This window comes from Vipera ursinii, assembly GCF_947247035.1.
Source record: "Vipera ursinii genome assembly, chromosome: 3".
Lineage (NCBI taxonomy): Eukaryota > Metazoa > Chordata > Lepidosauria > Squamata > Viperidae > Vipera > Vipera ursinii.
This window is the reverse complement of record NC_139516.1, coordinates 152,113,139-152,132,598: the sequence shown is the minus strand read 5'-3', so window position 1 is coordinate 152,132,598 and position 19,460 is coordinate 152,113,139. Positions and strand designations below refer to the sequence as shown.

The 19,460-nt window shown below is 36.7% G+C and overlaps 1 protein-coding gene across 3 annotated transcripts in view; it reads left to right on the top strand.

Annotated features, from left to right (window-relative positions):
* The window catches only part of CTDP1 (CTD phosphatase subunit 1), a 41,097-nt gene extending 22,162 nt beyond the window's left edge, over nt 1-18,935 (top strand). Inside the window, exons 8-13 of one of the 3 annotated variants that reach the window (XM_083358924.1) lie at nt 2,026-3,096; nt 3,507-3,648; nt 6,838-7,068; nt 8,215-8,374; nt 9,707-9,876; nt 18,344-18,935. In XM_083358924.1, the coding sequence (XP_083215050.1) occupies nt 2,026-3,096; nt 3,507-3,648; nt 6,838-7,068; nt 8,215-8,374; nt 9,707-9,876; nt 18,344-18,485 (1,916 nt within the window). In that variant the 3' untranslated portion in view covers nt 18,486-18,935. Of the gene's footprint in view, nt 1-2,025; nt 3,097-3,506; nt 3,649-6,837; nt 7,069-8,214; nt 8,375-9,706; nt 9,877-11,160; nt 12,230-16,369; nt 17,250-18,343 lie in introns of those variants that run through there. The other 2 variants (XM_083358925.1, XM_083358926.1) reach the window with 2 other exon arrangements.
* The last annotated feature ends 525 nt before the right edge of the window (nt 18,936-19,460 follow it).

Here is a 19,460-nt window from a genome sequence, read left to right as displayed (position 1 = left end):
TCTGCATTAGAGCAGTACCCGCGGAGGCGGCCCTGCAGCCCGGCTTTCTCTTGCAGAAAGCAAGCTGAAACGGAGTGAGGGAGATTGCCAGAAATGCGAATCGGCCAATCTCGCGCTCCTGCAAACTCCCTCGCTCGGTTTCAGCTTCCCTTGCTACAAGACAAAGCAAGCTGAAACGGAGTGAGGGAGATTGCCAGAAATGCGAATCGGCCGATCTCGCGCTCCTGCAAACTCCCTCGCTCGGTTTCAGCTTCCCTTGCTATAAGGGAAAGCAGGCTGAAACGAGGCAGATTGCAGCAGCGCGAGATCAGCCGATTCGTATTCCTGGCAATCTCCTCACTCCGTTTCAGCCTGCTTTCTCTTGTAGCAAGGGAAGCTGAAACCAAGCGAGGGAAAGTGCAGGAGCGTGAGATCGGCGTTTCTCAGCACGTGCCGATTCGTGCTCCACTTGCAGAGGTTGGGGCTGGCCATACAGATCACCTTTGGACCATAAGACACACCCTCGTTTTCCCCACCACTTTTGGGGGAAAAAAGTGCGTCTTATGGTCCGAAAAATACGGTAACAATTTTTTTTATATATATTAGCAGATATCTGTAATTGCTTTTAAAAATGATTACAAGATTGCTAGAAATTGATGTATAGAAATGATTTTTATTGCATGGGAAGTCATCAAATACTAGTGAGCAATTTACACATATTGACTATATTTTAAAAGCTGCCTCCTTTAGGGATAAATCTCCATCAATATTTTAATTGATCAGGAGATTTTTCAACAATATTAGGATAGATTTTTAACAAAAATAAATTGATATAGTGAGAAAGAAATGAAGTATTTTTCTGTGGTATGGCCTTAGCCTGGATTCGTTTGTCCTACTACTTGCAACTTTAGGAAGGGAAGTGAGAGAAAGAAAGTTGTTGTAAAAATACATAATAACTCGTTCTACCATCTAATTTGTAACCAGCCAATTAATCTGGCTCAAGCAGGTCCAGATTAGGTACCTCTAGGTGCTTCTTAGAGTAGCTCACACATTGTGTTGAACTATAATTTATTCATAATTAATTGACAGTGGTTTGCCTTATAGATAATAGTAAGATATAAACTATGATTTATAAACCATAACAGCTGGATTTATATGTTGTGCTTAGCCACAAAAAAGCCCAAGGAGGCATAATGCATTGTTTGAACCCAGCCAGTGACAGTAGAACTAAATGTGCCTTATTACAGATTGAACTTAATTAAAGCAGACTGGTGAACATCAACAGAGAGACCCAGTTACACACTTCTTATGTATGCCCCCCACTTGTGCTGTTGTATATTCATAAGTCTCCTTTGCATGATGACTGAAAATAAGGACGTAGTGTTCTCTCTGTCTCTAATTACATGCCCAGAATGTTCTCTCTGCTGCTTATCTCTTGAAAGGTAAGGCAAAAGAGAGTTAGTCCAGGCTACAGGTGACATTTATGAAAATGGACAACTAAAAATGTAGAAACAGAAGCATACATGAACTGTGTCATTATCCCCATTTTGGTGTTATAGTCTAATAGAATTCACACTATCCAGCTGGTATACTTCAGTTAAGAAAATGATATAAGTGGAATAATCTCCTTGATCTCTTTTACTCAGGGAGATAATACATTCTAATTGTATGAATTTTAAATAGAGATATAATCCTGTAGCTGAAGATAAAATAATGTGTTTTTCACTATTTTGTGTAGCCAAAAATATTTAAAGTAGATTATTGTTTTCAACTGTGATCCAATCTCTGTGCAACATAAAAATATAATTGCCTCAGCTTCCTTCCCTCCCTTCCCCATGGATAGGGGTAGGGAAGGAGGAATGTCATTAGCTAATTTCCATGGGGTTTTATTTGTATTTATGTGATTATTACAGAAATCATGCAGGCCCAGGTTTTTGCCTTAAATAAAATACATTTAATTGGATAATTTATATTCTTTGGTTAATTTATTTTCTATACTTGTGCAAGCTGAATTTGAATTTAATTCATATTGTATATTTAATTTAGCAAATCATTCCTCAAAATTAATGGATGCGTCTGATCCAGCAGCAGTAATAAAAGATTCTGAAGAAATAAAGGACATTGGAAATGTGGAAGAACAGAGCAATGGCATTAAGAAATCTACAAAAGAAGTAAATGGTGATAATTCTGTCAGCAGTGAGACTTCACCATGGGATTTGAATTCTAACGATAAAGGAACAGACTCTTTGTGTGATTCTGATCAGATAACAAATGTTCCTAATACAAATAATCAGATGAGTGTCAAGGAACCTTGTGTACCTTCAGACCGTGAAAACAGGACAGTTATAGGCAAGCAGCAAATTCAAGACAAAACAGCCAATTACTTGGACTTCGAGTTGTCTAGTGATAGTGAAAGTGATAGTGGCCTAGAAGCTAAAAAAACTTTATCCTCTTCTGCCTCAGATAGTGAAAATGAAGGGAAAAGAAGCTGGAAAAAGTCAAAGCATTCTGTGCAGGAAGAAAGTAATGTACATTTGCTAGGAAATGATACAAATTTAGAAAAAGATGGACAATTGAACCATTCTGGAGACACTGTATCTTCACTTACCATCAATACCCATCCCAAAGCTTTTGATTTGGAAACGCGTGAGGAAATTGAACAAGATAGCCTTTATAGTCTAGGAAATGGATGTGTAGACAAGAAGGAAGCTGAGACAGAGTCTCAAAATAGTGAGCAATCTGGTATAACCGTAGGAGAATCTTTAGATCAAAGTATGGAGGAAGAGGAAGATGATGACACAGATCATGATGACCATTTAATATACCTTGAAGAGATTCTTGTCAGAGTGCATACAGATTATTATTCGAAGTATGATAAATATGTCAGAAAAGAAACTGATGAACTTCCAGATATACGGAAAATAGTGCCAGAATTGAAACAAAAAGTATTGTCGGATGTCACCATATTATTTAGTGGATTGCACCCTACAAATTTTCCTATAGAAAAAACACGGGAGCATTATCATGCTATTGCACTTGGAGCTAAGATTACAAAAACTCTTGTATTGAATGAAGATGACCCCAATAAGCCAACCCACCTTATTGCAGCCAGAGCAGGTAACTAGAAAATAAAATTACTTTGAATTTGAAGAATGAGCCTTCCCTGGGTAGCCGTCATGCTTTTCCCCTGTTGTATTAGTTAGATCCTTCAGTAAAATTATATAGCTATGTACGTCTTTTGCACTGAATTAAATTAAAATTAAATTTTGATTTTCATAAAACATAATACATCTGAAAATCAATTCTGTCATTATAACTAAAGTACAACAAATTCTTATTAAAGCAGGTTATAGGAGGAACCTCACAAAGTTAGGAACATTGAACCTGAATTGAAATCAGTATTGTTTATATACATTATTTTAACACTGCTAAATTCAGTGGGACTTGGGTATGTGCAAAGTATAACCTTAATTGGCTTATCACAAAAAAAATATTTCCCAGACACTCACATTTGGTTGTTTAAATAGGCACAGAAAAAGTCCGGCAAGCTCAGAACTGTAAAAATCTTCATATTGTAAATCCAGATTGGTTATGGTGCTGCTTGGAACGATGGGACAAAGTAGAGGAACAATTGTTTCCTTTGAAGGAAGATTACTTCAAAACACAAAGGTAAAAAGTAATAATTGATTATATGCAGATTCTGTGGTTGCGTATGACTTGCTTGTGTTTAAAAATTAATGTCCTGCCTTCAGAAATAAAGGTATTGGAGAAAAATCTCTAAAGCTTGTAAGGGAATGTGAGAATGACCTTGAAGAAAGGAAACAATCAGACAAGAGAGGCAGGAGCCTTCAGTAGAAATTCAAGAAACTTAGAAAGGTTAGTCCTAATGGATCAAGCAGTTAAAAGTGGCAGTGGAAAGTTTATATTTTTAGATTTCCAAGTTTGATGATTATCCTCCCAGACAGGAAACATGACTACATAAGCTAAATCTACTTTATTGTAAGGCTACATTAACAGAATCTTGTTCTAAATATATTGGGGTTCTTAGAGGAAACAGATTATCTGGACTCATTTCAATTGGACAAGTGAAACTAACTTAGGTAGGTAGGTGGGTATGGTAGGCCAATATAGGAGTGTAGCCCTTCCAGACATATTTGCTCTCAGCCTTTGATAGCATCCTTCCTGGTATCTGTTAGGAATACCTCTGGAAGTTAGGAGTGGGGATATTGTTTTGCAGCAGTGCTCCTTCAAGAAATAGCTTCAATTGGTATTGGTATGGAAAAGAAAGTACCTTACTGAGTTGACTATGATCCTTCATTTTAGAAAGAAGTTTCCTTCAAGTGAGAGAATGGCTGGGCAACTAAGACAATGGGAGTCAAAGGACTTATGCAGCTTCTGGGAAAGGATTATTTTTAATGGAAACTTACTTTAATGGAATCTCGGGCAAATCTGTCTGGAATGCCTGGAGGCGGTATGGGTCTGGATGGGAAGGAACAGGCTCAGGCTGAACCCCTCCAAGACCGAGTGGCTGTGGATACCGACATCTCGTATTGTCCAACATGTTCCATCTCTTTTGATGGGGGGGGAGGTATTGCCCCCCTCAGAAAGGGCCCGCAACTTGGGTGTCCCCCTGGATTCACGGCTTAACTTGGAGGATCATCTAACTGCTGTGACCAGGGGGGCCTTCGCACAGGCTCGCCTGGTGCGCCAGTTGCGCTCCTTTTTGGACCGAGATGCCCTATGCACGGTCACCCATGCCCTTGTCACTTCTCGCCTGGATTACTGCAATGCTCTCTACATGGGGCTGCCCTTGAAGTGCACCCGGAGGCTTCAGCTGGTGCAGAATGCGGCCACGCGGGTTCTTATGGGAGTTTCTTGATACTCTCATGTTACACCACTCCTGCGCGAGTTGCATTGGCCTCCGGTTGCCCTTCAGGTGCGATTCAAGGTGCTGGTAATTACCTTTAAAGCCCTACATGGCTTAGGCCCGGGGTACTTGCGAGACCACCTGCTGCCATTGTCAACCTCCCATCACCCGGTTCGCTCCCACAGAGTCAGCCTCCTCAGGGTTCCGTCGGCTAAGCAATGCCGGCTGGCAACCCCCAGGGGGAGAGCCTTCTCTGTGGGCGCGCTGACCCTCTGGAATGAGTTGCCTCTGGAGCTGCGGATGGCCCCTGACCTTCGGTCCTTCCGCCGTGACCTGAAGACATGGATGTTCCAACAATCGGGCCTGGACTGACTATAGTTTTAAATTTGGTTTTATTGGGTTAATTGTTATGTATTACATTTATGGTTTAATTTTTTTTAAAAAATTATATTTTATGAGTCCTTAGGGAGAAGGGCGGCATATAAATTTAATAAATTCAATTCAATTCAATTCAAATAGTCCTTAACTTACATCTACAATTGAGCCCAGAATTTTGGTCATAACTTGTTGTGGAGATAAGTCGAGTTCTAGTTCTAGTTAATAAATGAGGGATTTACTGTTGAATAGACTGAGAATTATTGTGATTAGTCTAGCCTACAGCCATCCTGTGCTTTATTATACTAATCTAATAAATAGTGGTATAAAAAATAAGGAAGACAAACTTGATAGAAATAAACAAGAGCTACTTATTGATCTATGGCAGGGGTGTCAAACTCAATTTCATTGAGGGCCGCATCAGCATTGTGGTTGCCCTCAGGGGGCCGGGTGGGTATGGCCTGGGTGGGCGTGGCCTACTGGGTGGGCATGGCTAGAGTGTGTATGGCTTACTGGGTGGGCATGGCCAGCTCTACATCGTTCGTATCAAGGGTGCCTATGGGGGCCTGGTCAGGAGTGGGACAGATCTGAGGGTCTCTGGCAGAAGGAGGGTCTCTGGGCCAGGGCAGTGGAGGCCATTCCCTCACTGTTTCCAGGATGGCTTCGTGGGCCGCATGAAACCACTTTGCGGCCTTGTGTTTGACATGTCTGATCTATGGGATCAAGTAACTAGAGCAATAGCATTTAGACTTAAATAGTGCCCCATAGTATTTTACAGCACTCTCTGGGTGGTTTACAATGTAAGCATTATTTGCATATTGTCCCCAACAATCTGGGTCCTCATTTTACCAACTTCAGAAGAATGGACGGCTGGGTTAACCTTGAGCCCCATCATGATTGAACACCAGGGTCTGGGCAGAGTTTTGCCTGTAATACTGCACTTTAATCACTATGCCACTGTTAACCGTTCCTGGGGCAGTGCTTAAAGTGCAATATTGTTCCAGCAAGCCTCTGCCTATTCACTGATCCCACATAGCCTCTTGGAGAAAGAGATTCCATAGTTTGATTTTTGACCAGTAAACATTGGTCTTATTATGTATAAATAATATATTTTGTTCAATGCATTCTGATTAAAATCCGATAAACAATATTGAATTCTTATAGAAATGACTGTTGTTTTGTAATTATTCTACAAATACAGAAAACTTTGTACAAAGTGAGAACATTTGATGTGCAAATTTCTATATCGGTTACGGATGTAGTCAGCCTATACAGTTAATAATGTGGCAGTTAAAGAAGTAGTGAATACTAGCTGAGTTTCTTTTTTTTTCCTTTTTTTTAAATAACTTGCTTGTTAGATTCAGTGTCTTTTCTGAAATTAACCATACATTATATAAGTGTGTCCTCACAGTTGTTTTAAAAACCTGAGATGGAAATGAAATAATTATCCGTTTCGTTTTTATAGCACTTTCACATTGGTTCTTATACATATTTATACTCTCTAGCTCAGTTATTTATTAAAATGCAAATGATTTTCTCTTTATGCTTTATATATCATTTTCAGTGAAACAGGAAAAGCTGATTGCTAACAGTGTTTTAAATATTTAATCTAACAGAGAAAACAGTCCTGCCATGTTTCCGGATATCCCTAGTGCTTTCCAAACTGCTCTTTTTCATCCAACTCCCATTCATCCAAAGTGTCAACCTGGGCCTGAAGTTCGACTTTATGATCCCAATACTGGAAAACTAATTAGGAAAGGATCTACAAATTCCAACCAGTCTCCGTACATTCAAGCACCAGCTCCTCCTCTCACTTTACCAGTCCATGGGGAGCATTCTTTATTCAGGTATGTAAATATGTGATTTTCCTCTTTTCTGTTATATTAGCATGGAAAGAAATCATTCATATTGTATTTGCATATTTTATTCTTTCAAAGAAGCGCTTTATTAGAAAACTGAAAAGCAGTGCAGTGTCCACTTTTAATACTTAATAAAGTGTTTGCAATATCTTTACAAGTAATTAAGAATCTCTAATTTCTGTATATCTTGTATGCAATTATAACTGTGAATCTATTACATAAGATAATATAATGTTTTACTCTGTCCTATAATTGCCAGAAAGGAAGTTATATAAAAATAGCGGAGAAATACAGATAAGCATTGTTATATTTTGCAGAGTCTGATGAGTATTTATGGCATAATAGATGTTATTTTAAAAGTATTTTTTTTTAAATTCCATTTATATCCCGCCCTTCTCCGAAGACTCAGGGCAGCTTTACAAACTTAGCAGTAGCCTTCATTCTATGTATATGCCTGCTTATTAGGGCTTCCCCCCCCCCCCAAGCGGCATTATTACAAAGTCAGCTTATTTCCCCCAACAATCTGGGTCCTCATTTTACCTACCTCGGAAGGATGGAAGGCTGAGTCAACCTTGAGCCTGGTGGGATGCGAACCTGCACTAATTGCAGGCAGCTGGTGTTACTTAAGGAGGCATTAGCCCACTGCTCCACCAAGGCTCTTAATATGTATGAGAGCTATGGCAACAGTTAATTAAAAACTTTGATGTACATTGCTAAATTGACTTCTTTTATATTTTTAATTTTAGTAGCAAAACCTTACACTTCTAAACACAGTTTCTATTTTGATATTACCTGATTGAATATGAATCACTTATCTGTCCAAATAAAATTATAGGTACGCAAAGCACTTTTAAAATACACACACATTACGAAGTCCTTTGTTCTCAATTCTCTTTATTTTTATCAGTTCTTTTAGTAGTGGAGAGCTTCCTAAACCTTTACCTGGACCCTGGCAAGAGGGGGAGGTGAAAGGGCATTCTTTGAACTATGACACAGGGAATTCCAAATTGAGCCTCATGATTAATGATCCATTTTTCCATTGTATGAATTTTGAAATGGTTCTTTATATAATGCCGAAACTGACATTTTGTTCAGTTCCGGTCACAACACTTTTAATAAGGTTTGAATTTTCAGAGCTGTTCAACCACATCAGCAGCTTTTTGATGAAGAAGAGATTCCAGCGAGTGAAACTGAGGAGCCTGGCCCATCTAGAAGGAAGCGCCAGCCAAGTATGTCTGAGACGATGCCACTCTATACTCTTTGCAAGGAGGATTTAGAAAGTATGGATAAAGAGGTAAGCTAAAATCTTTAATTGTTCATTAAGATTAAAAAACAATTGTGTGAACAGGCCATACTTTTGGCTAGATACAATTATGTTGGACTTCCTTTTGTTAATATGTCCCATGATGAGTAAATGACAGTTAAGCTAAAAGATAATATCTTTTATTTCCATTTATTTAATAGTAGAAGTAATAATATATTTATTGTGTTTCATCCGCTTGAATGGGTTGCAGCATTTTTTTTTTGTTGACTTCTTAGCAGACCTTATTTCAAACAAGTGTGGGTATTTTGAATTTTGAACTTTAGAGAAGTGTCTTTACCATTGTAAATGGGGTGTAAAAGGTGTACAGCAATTGCTATTTTGGTAAATGAGAGCATATGAATATCAAACTATTATTTAAATAAAAAATATAATCTCCAGCTCTGCATCAAATATGTGGAACCCCAGCTATAATACCTAAATACAAATTTTAACCTCAATAGATCAATCCTACATCCAGATTTTAAAATATTCTAAAATTTATATTAGAGTAGTTTTAGGTAAAGTCAAGGCCAAAGAATAGTGTAAAGTTTATGGATTCTCCAGAACTTTTCAATAAGGTGTAGAATACACTGCACATAAAAAAGTTATAAATTAAAAAGAAAAATGAAAACAAACTATGACTCTGTGATGAAATGTGAAAAAAGCCGATGGTGGTGATGCAAATGCTGAGATGTTTTAGGTTATACCTTGGACTAATCCAAATGATTCATTTCCCATTTTGGGAAATATAAAATCAAGCTTTCTGATTCCATAGCCTTTAGAAGAACAGAAGATTTTCTTTTAGAATTTTCTTAGTTTCATATCTCAAACTTCATTAAGCGATGTAGAAAAAGTGGATACAATTCCTTCTTTAGTTTCCAAAAACATGTTGTTCTTTTCTGTCCCATGCTAAAAACCTTTGTCCTATATGAAGTTATTGAAATGTTCTCCTCAATTATTACTTATTGAAAAACCACACATAAACAAGATAAATGAGTATTTTTGCTTTGCCTCCCTCTGTCATAGAAGTTTTCATAGGTATTATTTAATTAAAGCTTTAAATGAAAAAAAGTCTGTACTGCTTTTCATTGAAATTATCAATTAATCGCTAATATTCGTTCATTCATTTAAGCTTTACTTTATGCCTCCTTGTTTAGAGGAGAGTAGAGTTAAAAGTAATAAATACATTTCAAATCAAATGTGCAAATGTCACATTTTGAATATCCAAATTAAAAAGACATCGTTTGAAATATGTTATTTAAATTGGTGTTTTCATTTTTTTTCCTGAATATTTTTCCACTCCCAACTAATATTCCTTCACAGGTTGATGATATTTTGGGAGAAGGTAGTGATGACAGTGACAGTGAAAAAAAGAAATCAGAAGAAAAGCAAGAACCACATAGTACTACAAACGAGACTCTAAATTTAAAAGTAGAAGAAAGACCGGTATCAACATCATCAAGTGAAAGAAGTTTGACAGGCAGTATACCCAGGTATGTATTAACATTCTTAAATGAATCCTTCACCTTAGGTTTCTGGGTTTTTAAATACAGAAAACAATTGGTTGCCAGTAGCTCATTAAAGCATGGGTATTTGTGTCCCTGTGTATATTGAAAAACAGCTAGTAATTGACTTATAACCATTTGTTTGGTGACGGTTTAAAGTTACGGTGGTGATGACTTACTGGTGAGAACCAGTGACTGACAACTGGTCCTCGCACTTACAGGCATCACAGCACCGCCCTGGTCACAAGATCAAAATTCAGGCACTTGACAACAGGAGTGTATTACATGCAATGTGATACAGGAGTGTGATACATGCAATGTCCTGGAGTCACGTGATCGCTATTTGCGATTTTACTACTGGCTTCCCACAAGCAAAGTCAATGGGAGAAGCCCGGTTCGCTTAACATCCATGTGATTCACTTAATGATTGTGGTGATTCGCCTGACAATTGCCTTACTTAGCAAAGCAAGTTCTTGTCCCAATTGTGGTTGTAGGCTGAAGTCTACCTCTTAACACATTTTTGAAGGGTCAGCTATCTGAAATATGAGCAACTTGTTAGGGAATTCCTGAAATATCAGCCTGCTTTCCATTCTTCTTGAAATCCTGTACCCATCTGGATGTTTATTACAAAATACCCTACAGAACAAAGGGGGGTTAAGCAACCAAACTTGTTTCATTGAATTGACTAACCATACTTTCATGGTATACTTTACTATTGTAGTTTAATAATGTTTTCTGATTCTTCATAACCTGATTGACATCTGTAACCATGCTCTTAATTGCTTAGCATTTTCTCCAAAGTCTTGTTTCCTAACATTAAGTTTCCAAAATATTTAAGATTTAGCTTCATTATTAGTGTTGTTTTGTCCTCCAGTGAATTGTATTTAGTCCTATTTATTTCTCCATCAGGGGTCTCTTTCTGGGAATGTAAATAGAATCATTAGATTGCACAAATTGTTTTCACCACTGCAAAAGGATTAGTATTCTTAGTATAAGGCTACAAATTGGTTTGTATAGTGAGAGATTGAAGTCTGATAAAAACTGAAAATTGTCTTAAAAACATAATGTAAATGTTTCCGTACAATATGATTGAAGACAGTTTGTTAAGTACTATCTGTGCTGGCAGCAACTAAACAGATCTTTGTCAAAGGAATGGGTGAAAAAGGCATACACATAGGATTATCTTATTTCTTCTGTGGCAAGATCCTTTCCTTGAACCTACTACTGGATATACCTATTTTTATTTATTTTATTTCACTTGATATAATTTAGAGACTTCCCAACTCCAGACGATTCAAGAATTCATCTTGCAGGGGCTCAGTTTTCCCCCAGGCCTGAGTGAAGAGCCAGATTTTCACTGACTTTCCGAAGGTCAACAGGGAGGAAGCTGTATAGAACCTGGGCAGGGAGGCTGTCCTAGAGGCCAAGTGCTACAGCTGAGAACCTAAATGTTTTCCAGAAGAACAATTTAATAACTTCATCAAATTTGCCGTCAGTTCACTTTACTTTCTATTGCTTGAAAGTCTTTATAGATCTAAGAAAGTTATAGAATACTAGCTTGTAAATGAGACTGATAATAGTTTACTGAGCATCAGGCATCAGAGCCTGAAACACGTGATCTCTCTTAAAAAAGGACTCATAAATTGCTGTTCTATATTCTGCAAAATAATAAATCCTATCATTATATAACAGGTAGACATATTGTCAAAGGATTAAATGAAAAACCTAAAGTATTACGGACATTTTGTAGAAATCGTAGAATCAGATACTTGTTAATGTGTTTATGTCTCCAGAGAAGTGGCCTGTGTTAGGCAGGAAGCCATACAAGTTACTGATATTCAGTAACAATAAAGTTTTTAGTAATCAAAATCCTGGTGCTGTGCTTCCAAACTCATTATGCAGACTATGATGATGAGTTTTGGTCACCACGATGTAAAAGAAATGTTGAGACTCTAGAAAGAGTACAGAGAAGAGCAACAAAGGTGATTAGGGGACTGGAGGCTAAAACATATACTAAAGAACGGCTGCTGAAATTGGGTATGTCTAGTAGTTTAACGAAGAGAAGGGTGAGGGGTGACATGATAGCAGTGTTCCAATATCTCACGGGCTACCACAAAGAGGAGGGAGTCAAGCTATTCTCCAAAGTGCCCAAAGGCAGGACAAGAAGCAACGGATGGAAACTAGTCAAGCAGAGAAGCAACCTAGAACTAAGGAGAAACTTCCTGACAGTTAGAACAATTAATTAGTGAAACAACCTGCCTCCAGAAGCTGTGAATGCTCCAACCCTGGAAGTTTTTAAGAAGAGACTGGCCAGCCATTTGTCTGAAATGGTCTAGGGCACAGGTCTGCAACCCGCGGCTCCGGAGCCACATGCGGCTCTTTCAGCCGTCTCCTGCGGCTCCCAGTCCTCTGCCATGTGCAGTCCCCCTAAGTGGGACTAAAAAAGTTCAACCAATCAATTCAAATATGCAGGGTAGGTGCATATCTCGCCTTGGCTCCACTCTTCAGTCAAACCCTGTTCTGCGCATGCGCATGTATGCACATGCGCACACATTTTTTGCGGCTCCCAGTTTTTCCTTTTGTGACGGAACCGGTTCCGAGTGGCTCTTTCACTGTTTCAGGTTGCTGACCCCTGGTCTAGGGTTTCCTGCCTGAGCAGGGGTTTGGACTAGATGACCTCCAAGGTCCCTTCCAACATTATGATGATGACTGCTGATGATGATGATGAACCCATCAAGTTACAGATACTCCGTATTATATTCCTAAAGCATCATGAACCTAGTCTAATAAAAGTAAAGATAAAAATAATCACATTTGCTGATGACTATTTCTCATATTCTGTCTCATCCCAGATCTGTAAATATACCAATACATTTTCTTCAAAGTGTTGCTGATAACTGATATATAACATTGAATGTTAGTGCCTACTTCTGTTTAATCACGTTTCTGTCTTGATGATGTCTTCCCAACTCCTTTTTTCTATTTTTTTGATAATTTTATGTTTTAAAAAACTTAAACAAGAAAGATAAAAAACTAATATGTACTAATATAAAATAAGAAAAGGAAAATAAATAAGTCAAAGAGAAAAAAGCTAAAAGAGCAAGAAAGGACAAAAAAGAAAAATAGAAAAGAAAGAAAAAAATACGTAGTGGCTTCTGATCTGCTTTATAGCAATTACAAGTACAATTATAAATTTACCTCTTATTCTATGATTACAGCATAACTATCTTCTTTCTATTTTATAAAAACCGTAAATCATAAGTTCACTTTTTCTGTTTTATGCAAAAAGTCCATAAGGAGTTTCCAATATCAATAAACATAGTCTTTTCTCTGTCAAAAGAGTCAATTTAGCCATCTCAGCAACTTACATATCTTCACCAAATATTCCTTCAATGAGGCTAGCGCTGAATCTTATCTTCCTAGTGCATATGATAATCTCACTGCAGTTTGATACAATAACAAGGTTCATTATTTTTTTCTCAACTGTAACTATCAATTGCAAAAAAACAACACCTCTGGTCTCAATTGTATATTAATCTTAAATTCTCTGAATCAGTGTTTGTATGTTAATTTAAAATTTTCTTGCTTGTTTACATAATCCATGTAAAGCATAATAAAATATCCTTTCTTGCTCACATTTCCAACGTAAATTTGAAGTGCCTTCATACATTCTAGACAATTATTCTGGTGATACATCCCAATGACTCATCTTTTTATAATGTTTATAAACATCCTTTCTATTATTAGTCTTATGGCAGGAATTCTGCATTGGGTGCCTACCTATCTCCTATTAACTGGACAAAATTGTTTGTTCAGGCATTCATTAGGTTTTGATCCAGCAATCTCAATCACCTCCAGTTTTGTATCAATAAAGAAATGGATTCTAGCAGTTCATTATTTCCACCTGTGTCTTTAGAAAAAGTGGTCACCACCAGCTCTTTCATGATCAATGTCTAGTTAAGTTGCCACTGTTTCCTGCAAAGCCTGGCCTTGAAGAGGTATCAAACTCTGTTCATCAGAGGCAAACAGGACAGCTTGTTTAGAAGTAGAGAGAGACCAATGAATTATCATTAGCTAGTACCAGGCAAAGCCGGATAGCAGGAGTAGATACAAATTTGCCAAGTACAAAAACTAATTTTATATTCACTTTCAGAGAATACTCCATTGAAAGCAATTATAGGAGTTCCATAAAGATAGATGAAGATTATTTTTTTCAGGAGCTGTTTGTATTATATGAAAAGCACAATGCAAATTTTCTAAAGTATATTCAAGGAAAAAAATTTCTATCAACTGCCAGCTTGTGTTTCACTCCAGTGGACTATCTAATTGGCACAGCTGTTATTTGGATTAATTATATTTCCAGAAACTATAAAGTGATAGAAGGTGCCAGTAGGCATGTATTAAGATAATCCTGGGATGTTGACAGAAAATGTGCTATTATGAGGAGCCTGCAGAAAACCTTAAATATTCTCACAAGTCAGCAGTGCTAGAGCTCTTATTGTTATTTAGGAAACCAGATCAGAATCAGTTTTTTAATTTATATTTAGATTAACAGCTAATTCACAGTAATTAAAAATCAAATTTAAATCAGTTGAGATGGATAAGTGAATTTTGAAAATAATTAATTTCCAAAAGGTATATTTCAAAAAGGCTATTCTTTACTTAAAAGTATGGCATTAAAAATCTGGCTATTTTCAAGGATTTTTGGAACTGCTGGCTTAAAAAGTCATCTGACTGAGCACTTTGGATTATGACTGTAACATATATACAGGAGAACTTCCTTTAACTGCCATGTCAAGGTATTTTTACTGTCATGTTATATATGAGCTCAGTAGCAATGTATATTATTCCCATGGCTCTGCCATTTTCTTTGTTTTTCTTTGCTGTGACTAAAACTGTCCGATTAATGAGACACATCAAAGAACACTGCATGATTGTTTATTCTAAAAAAGTCTGTAATAATGAGAATGGAGCATCGGCACTCATGGATGGATGCCAGAATCTGAACTCTCCTCCCCTTGACACATCATATCCTACAGAATGTCCCCCCCTTAATTACACGTCGTGAATCACATGCACCAATTAGTTTAACACACAAAGTTTCACTTCCCTTCTGAAGTGCGTTTCTCAAAACGTCCGGGTTGAATTCCTCCCGTGCCTTAGTGATTCAAAGCCAAACAGTTAAAGCAAAAGGCCACCTCTTATATTGTCAGTACAAAAACATGTCAATGTTTGCAGCATTGACAACGGCTCTTTATGCTGAATTTATTCTTCCTTTAAAAATAAATGGAACAGATATGTGAAAAAGTACACCCTATGTACTTTTTTTAAACGTGGGCAAATCAATAGTTTATCTTCATTCAAACAGTATATTAACATAAAGGTGATGTAATTCAACAAAAAGCTATGAAAAAATGAACTTGTGTTCATTTATTTAACTAAACCTTAATATATATTCCATTTCCTTCTCTGGAAAATTGAAGTTCACCCTTGTTTCACCTGGTATTGCCCCTTTGGCAAGAACAATCTCATTGTTATGTATAAGATTCACTTCTGGCTTAGCCTCAATCTCATGACAGTTGGTCTCATATTATCCTGAAGCACCCTATGGTACCAGGAAGAATTCATTATGGATTCTGTGATGGCCAAGACCAAGGCCCTGATGCAGCAAAGCAGCCCTAAACTATAACATTTTCACCTCTGTGCTTTACAGATAGTGTAGTTTGTCCTGGTGAAATGCTGTCTTTGGTTTTCACCAAACAGAACTGGTACTGTGGCCAAATAATGCCTCATCTGTCCAGAGCACATAATTCCAGAAATTCTGGTCTTTTGCTGGGTGTTCTTAAGCAAACTTTAATCTTGCTCTGGTTTAAAGGGAAAATTTTCCAGGCAGCCAAGAATTTCCCCGGCACATGTCTCATGTAAATCTATTTTATGCAGCTTCTTTCTAATGGTAGTCTCATGATCTTCTGTACAGTGGAATGATTGATATACAATCTTTTTGAATCCCTTCCCAAACTCATAGACATCTATAAACTTCTTTCTGAAAGCCTCAAAGAACTCTTGATCTGAGAATAGTGGTACAAAACACTTCCACAACAGGAGCAAATCAAACTAAATGTTCAAGATTTCAATCGGACAGGTTCCTTCTAAAGCCTTTCAAATGAAGTAACCATTTGCACCTGATTTGGTACACCAGATTCTAAGGTGGAGTATTGAGAGTAGTGAAAAATGTAGAAGTTTGTACTTAATTAACATTAGGTTTATACTTAATTTTTCTACACACAAAATTCATATTTTTTATTCAAATCAGAGTGGACCACAAAATGTAAATAGTGCATCATTTAGCAACTATTCAAAGTTATGACGGCACATAGATACCCACATTTAATGATGTTTGCAGTGTCCCAAAATCATGTGATCACCGTTAACAATCAGTATTCTTTGTTCTGTGCCTAACATTGTTTTTCCCATCTTGCAGAGTGGAGAGAATGGAAAGGAAGGATTACAGGAGAATAAGCACCACATTCCTTTTAATGTGTATTCCTCATTGTGTGCCTGCATCCTCTTTTGTAATCCCTTCGTCACCAATGCTCTAATTTATTGTAATTCAATATAATTGAATTGTAATTGTAATCCAAACAGAGCTGCTTGTCTCATTTGTAGTCACTAAATGTTAAAAAAAATCAAAAATGCTTTTTCACATTTATTTGTAAAATTTATTGGCCATGCATCTTACCCCAGGGTAACTCTAGGTGGCTTACAATCTTAAAAAGATAAAAATATACAAAGTCTAAAAGACACAAATGAAAGACATCTAAATCTATATTACACAGTAATTGCAATTAGGATACATAATCTTACTTTTTTATTGTTGCATTCATATGCCACCTTTTTAGAGTTCAAGGTGAAATACATGGGAATTGTTTTATCCTGACAGCAATAAATTTTTTGTGATGAATTGGGCCATGGCTTCAAATACATCTCGGTAGTTGACTAGGGACTCGAGCCTGTGCTTTCAACCAAGCATCTTAACAACTAATCTACATATATGTATTTGCAAATACGTAGAAATATAATGTATGTGCTTTGATACAGATTACACATATTCATATAGATAATACAATTTAGTCAGGTGTTTTCGTTAAAAAACATAATGGAAAATCTCTTAGTACAGTAAGCGTAAGTATCATAGTGCCTGTTTCTGATCTTGTCTGTGAATTTTTAGCAGAAGTATTACAGGTGAAATGCATTGTGATAATATGTCAAATTGTAATTGTTCTCCTTGAGGAGAAGATTAATAAGGATTTTTGTCTGGTATGCACACCTGAGCCATCTAAAATTACTGTCCTTACCCAAGCTATATTTGCTTATTAAAGTCTTTTCAGGTGAATCTTGGGGAAGTAGGAGAAGGAGGTGGGTGTTCCAAAGCAGGGATCCAAGTATTCAGGAAATCTTAGTGCACTTTTATTTTCTTACACATTCTAACAACGCTGTTGACCTTGTCTTAAAATATAAATAATGTTTTGGAGACAATTCATCAGAAGCAGTAGTGTATAATATTGAAGTCAATGTCAAGTGATTGATGTTAAAGCATAGATTAGCTTTTATATTTGTTTAAAAAAGAAATTCTGATTTTAAAATGAGCATAAACAGCATATAGCAAGAATTTTCATGCCATAGAAGTGGTTTGTTTATTTGCTTCTCTGTTTTTAATTCTCGGAACCCTGAGAAAGAAGCAAAGCTCTTGTGATTAAAAAATTGGCGCATTCAGCTGAACTTTTGTTTTTCTTTCTTTGGCGGGGGGGGGGCTCTTAGTTTCTCACAAAACCCTGCCAGGTTCTCAGAAAACCCAAATGTTCTGTAGAACAGTTTGAAAAACTGTAGGGTACAATCAACAAAACATTGAGCGAATCAGAAACAAATACAGATACTTGCTCATAGAGTCATTCTGTGATGGAAATGAGCAGTTATATAATGAATAAAATAAATATTCTGGGGTTGTTATTTCACTAATGGATTTTAAAAGTGCCATTCAGGTTTCAAGGTACACACACTTTCATAATTAAAAGGCATTGGTTTCTATTGAACATTTTTAAACATTTTTCGGTTCATCTTACTTCAAACCTATCCTACAGCATTTCTGAAGTTGGGAGTTCCCTTCTGCAAAAGGGAGAGATTGAGAGCATTGCTGAAAGCAACTGAGCTTCCACTTTCTCTTCTAGGCACTTTAATCTTCCCAAGCAAGGCAGGCACAAACCTACAATGGCTATTATCATTTTACCTACTACTTGTTTGAGATTTCAGGGGAAGATATTGTATTCAGCATCCAAAGGCCTATTCCTGCAGTAACATGGAATCTCTGATAGCACTGGACTTTGGCTCGGTTGATCAAAATTCTTACAGATTATAGTTGGGTTTTAATCATAATTATTGTCTGTGTCCATACCTGCAGGGGTCACAAGCGAAAGCTAGCTGACGACGATGTTGCCAGTGAATCAAGTAAAGGATCGAGTAATGAAGATGAGGAGGGTAGCAGCTCAGAGGCAGATGAAATGGCAGCAGCCCTGGAAGCCGAACTGAATGATTTTATGTAACTGAACTTCTGCAGGAGTGAGCTTGTTGTTTGAGCTTTTTTGCAACCACTCAAGATTTGAATGGGCAGGTATTTCCCATCACCTCCAAAAAAAGGTGTATATTTTGCAAATCGCATAGGAGGTGTAATGCATTATTTTGCGAGGTCTGAAATAGATGTTTTTAAGATGCTTACTAAAAGAATATATACTTTTTTTAAAAGGAAAAGTATTAAAAGAGGGATTCAGTGTGATATGCCAAAGACAAGTTCTGTAAAACCTCCTTATACAACGGTGCAAAATTTTGAACTGAAAGGTTTTTTTTTAATTGTCACGATGGCTTTGGGAACCAAGCTTCAAAAGAAAAGATCTAAGGAACATATTGCTAAGGAACATATTGCATGACGGAGCTAAACGGATAAATGAGATGATTTCCTTCATTGTGAAATGTTATGGAATAAAAAAGTTTTTTTTTTTTAAAAAAGGAACATTTTATATTTGTATAGGAACTGAGAAGGCTATATGCAAGCTTTATGAATTCTGCACTTCATGTACCCACCGCTTGCTTCTAAGAGAAATGTAATAATTGACTTTCATGTTTTGTTACTTTATGGATTAGTTGTATTCTTTTAAGATTCCATTTAAATTTTAACCTCTATAATTGCAGTTTAAACACAGGCTATACTGTGTATTACTGTACTGCCATTTAAAAAAATCTTTTATTTTCTGCTGTATTTGAAGGGAATGGCTGCAAGCTAATTCTAGATAGTATTTTATTTCTTTGAAAGAAGAGATGTAAAGTTTTTTGTACATTCTATTTCATATTTGATCTACAAAACAGATTCTTTTCATTTAATAAAAGACATTTTATAAGCTGCGGTTCCAAGTCATGAATTGAAATGTTAATTTCCTAAGATGTATCTTTTCCAAGATTAGATATAATGAATTTTCAACTTTATTTTGAATGAAATCAAAGCATGTGTGGCAGAATTTTTCTCA